Below are 1,969 nucleotides of genomic sequence, written 5' to 3' on the forward strand. Positions count from 1 at the left end.
CCATGTACTCAACATTTATAATTTTCTTTTAAATTTTAAAAAGATTAATTTTGGAAAATCATATGGACAATGGAAAAGATTATTGAACCAAATTATACAAATTCAAAATTCAAAAATAAAGAGACAACTATATATATAATATAAGAAAATCAAGTGTGTCGTCGTACCGGTCTTTCAGTATATATAATTAACGGTTAACGGTTAATAATATACCAGTACGACGGTACACTTGAAAATATTCCTATAATATATATAGCTATTCAAAGTTTAGATTAATGAATTTCATGTCAAAAAATTCACATAATGATGTAAAAGAAAAAGATAAAACTTAATAATATCTAACTTTACCAAACATCATTATTACCTGTCAGTGATGAGGCTCAAACTCAAGCTTCCAGCAGGGATTGTAATGGGGTGAAGACCCCAAAGAGTCTCCATTGATGGATGTCCATTTTTGCATCTCATATAAGCTTGGAAAGTTGCAATACCCATCAACCAAAACCTTCCATTATTATTATTATTATTACTACTCACCATCTTTGCAATCTCCATTATCATGTGATCCACAGGGCTATAACAAACCCTACTACTCATTCCTTGGTCTCTATAATAATAAAAAATCCATTTGAGATCTCCAAGATACAAAACACACCCTTTATTATTGCTATCATTGTTGTTGTTATTAACAAGACTCCTATTAAGCTCTTCAATCTTTTGTTCAACCTCTAATCTTGAAAGATTTGAGAAGGAAGAAAGAGAAAGAGGTAGAAACTTGATACCTCTAAGGGATTCACTAACTTGTCCTTTCTCAAACTTCTCCATCACCCTTCTAACTACACCTTCAAGGCTCTTCACACACTCACCAACAATCACGCTTGTTCTTCTTCTTTGACTCACCAAATTATCTATCACACTTGAAACATCTTCATCTCTTACCGGATCCAACACCTTGCTGTTAATGTTGTTGTTGTTGTTGTTATCTCCGTCGCTATTATGATCCTTTGACTTGTTGTTATTCTTGTTGTTTTGAGAGCATATTTCTAAAGAAACAGCTTGTTCTACATTGCTCTTGACTTGTGTGCTAGAAAACCCTGCTTCTTTCATAACCCTACTAACACTAGGGTCATCCAAGATTGAGATTATGAGTTGTTCAAGCTCAATCTTCACGGCCAACAACGGTTGTTGTTGGTTCTCAATGGATCCGCGTCGCTGGTGAGCTTGTGCGCGCTTGAAAGCAGCTACCATGGCGTTCGAAATCGAAGGACACTGAGAGTGGTGGGGATGGTGATGGTTACCCAACATGGGGCTTGAGGTTGAAGCCGGCAACCTGTTCAGTGCAACGTTGAAGCAGAGCTCCAACGCCTTGCACTGAAGAGGGTGCGAATGAGACTGGAGACAAGCTGTTCTTAATAAACCATTAGAATCTGAAAGCATAGTGTTCGCCACGTGAAGTGGCGTCACTTGAGCATGGCCGCGACGCTTTGCAAGCGTCACGGCCTGCTTCACTATGCTTGCAGCTTCTGGGGTTAGCCCTTGTTGCACAGAACAACTTCCTGTTCTCATCTCCAAAAAGAATCTATCTATTTAGAAATGAAAAAACGTTTTCATAAACTAAAAGGAGGATCTTAAGACCAAGAGAGATCGATCAAACTATGGTGATTTTGAATTTGGTGGTGTTAATTTTGATTGGGAAAAGGAAGATATATAAAGAAAAAAGGAAGAAGAGTGTAGGAGTATGGGGAACTTTATATTGAAGAATGAAAGTGTTGGTTGGTATCCGATATCTATAGTTGGGAACTTGGGAAGCTAGGTCTTTTTTTTTTTTTTGAGGTTTCTCTGGCCTTAGGGGCCATCAATGGTTATGGAAAAGCAAAAAAATAGCTATGCTTTTACCACACCAAACTTAGAATGTTGCTCACCCTCGAGCAAAAGAAGAAAGAATAGATGAAGAAGAAGATGTGGAAAAAAA

General features: G+C 37.3%; 1 protein-coding gene across 2 annotated transcripts in view; it reads right to left on the reverse strand.

The window, feature by feature from the left end:
• Positions 1–1,969, reverse strand: part of LOC107626351 (protein SMAX1-LIKE 3) — a 7,735-nt gene that overhangs the window by 2,611 nt on the left and 3,155 nt on the right. Inside the window, exon 1 of one of the 2 annotated variants that reach the window (XM_016329216.2) lies at positions 365–1,671. The exons of the other annotated variant lie outside the window; for it this stretch is intronic. Coding sequence (XP_016184702.1) covers positions 365–1,563 — 1,199 coding nt within the window. The 5' untranslated portion in view covers positions 1,564–1,671. Of the gene's footprint in view, positions 1–364; positions 1,672–1,969 lie in introns of those variants that run through there. 2 annotated transcript variants of the gene reach the window in all.

This window comes from Arachis ipaensis, chromosome B02 (assembly GCF_000816755.2).
Source record: "Arachis ipaensis cultivar K30076 chromosome B02, Araip1.1, whole genome shotgun sequence".
Classification (NCBI taxonomy): domain Eukaryota; kingdom Viridiplantae; phylum Streptophyta; class Magnoliopsida; order Fabales; family Fabaceae; genus Arachis; species Arachis ipaensis.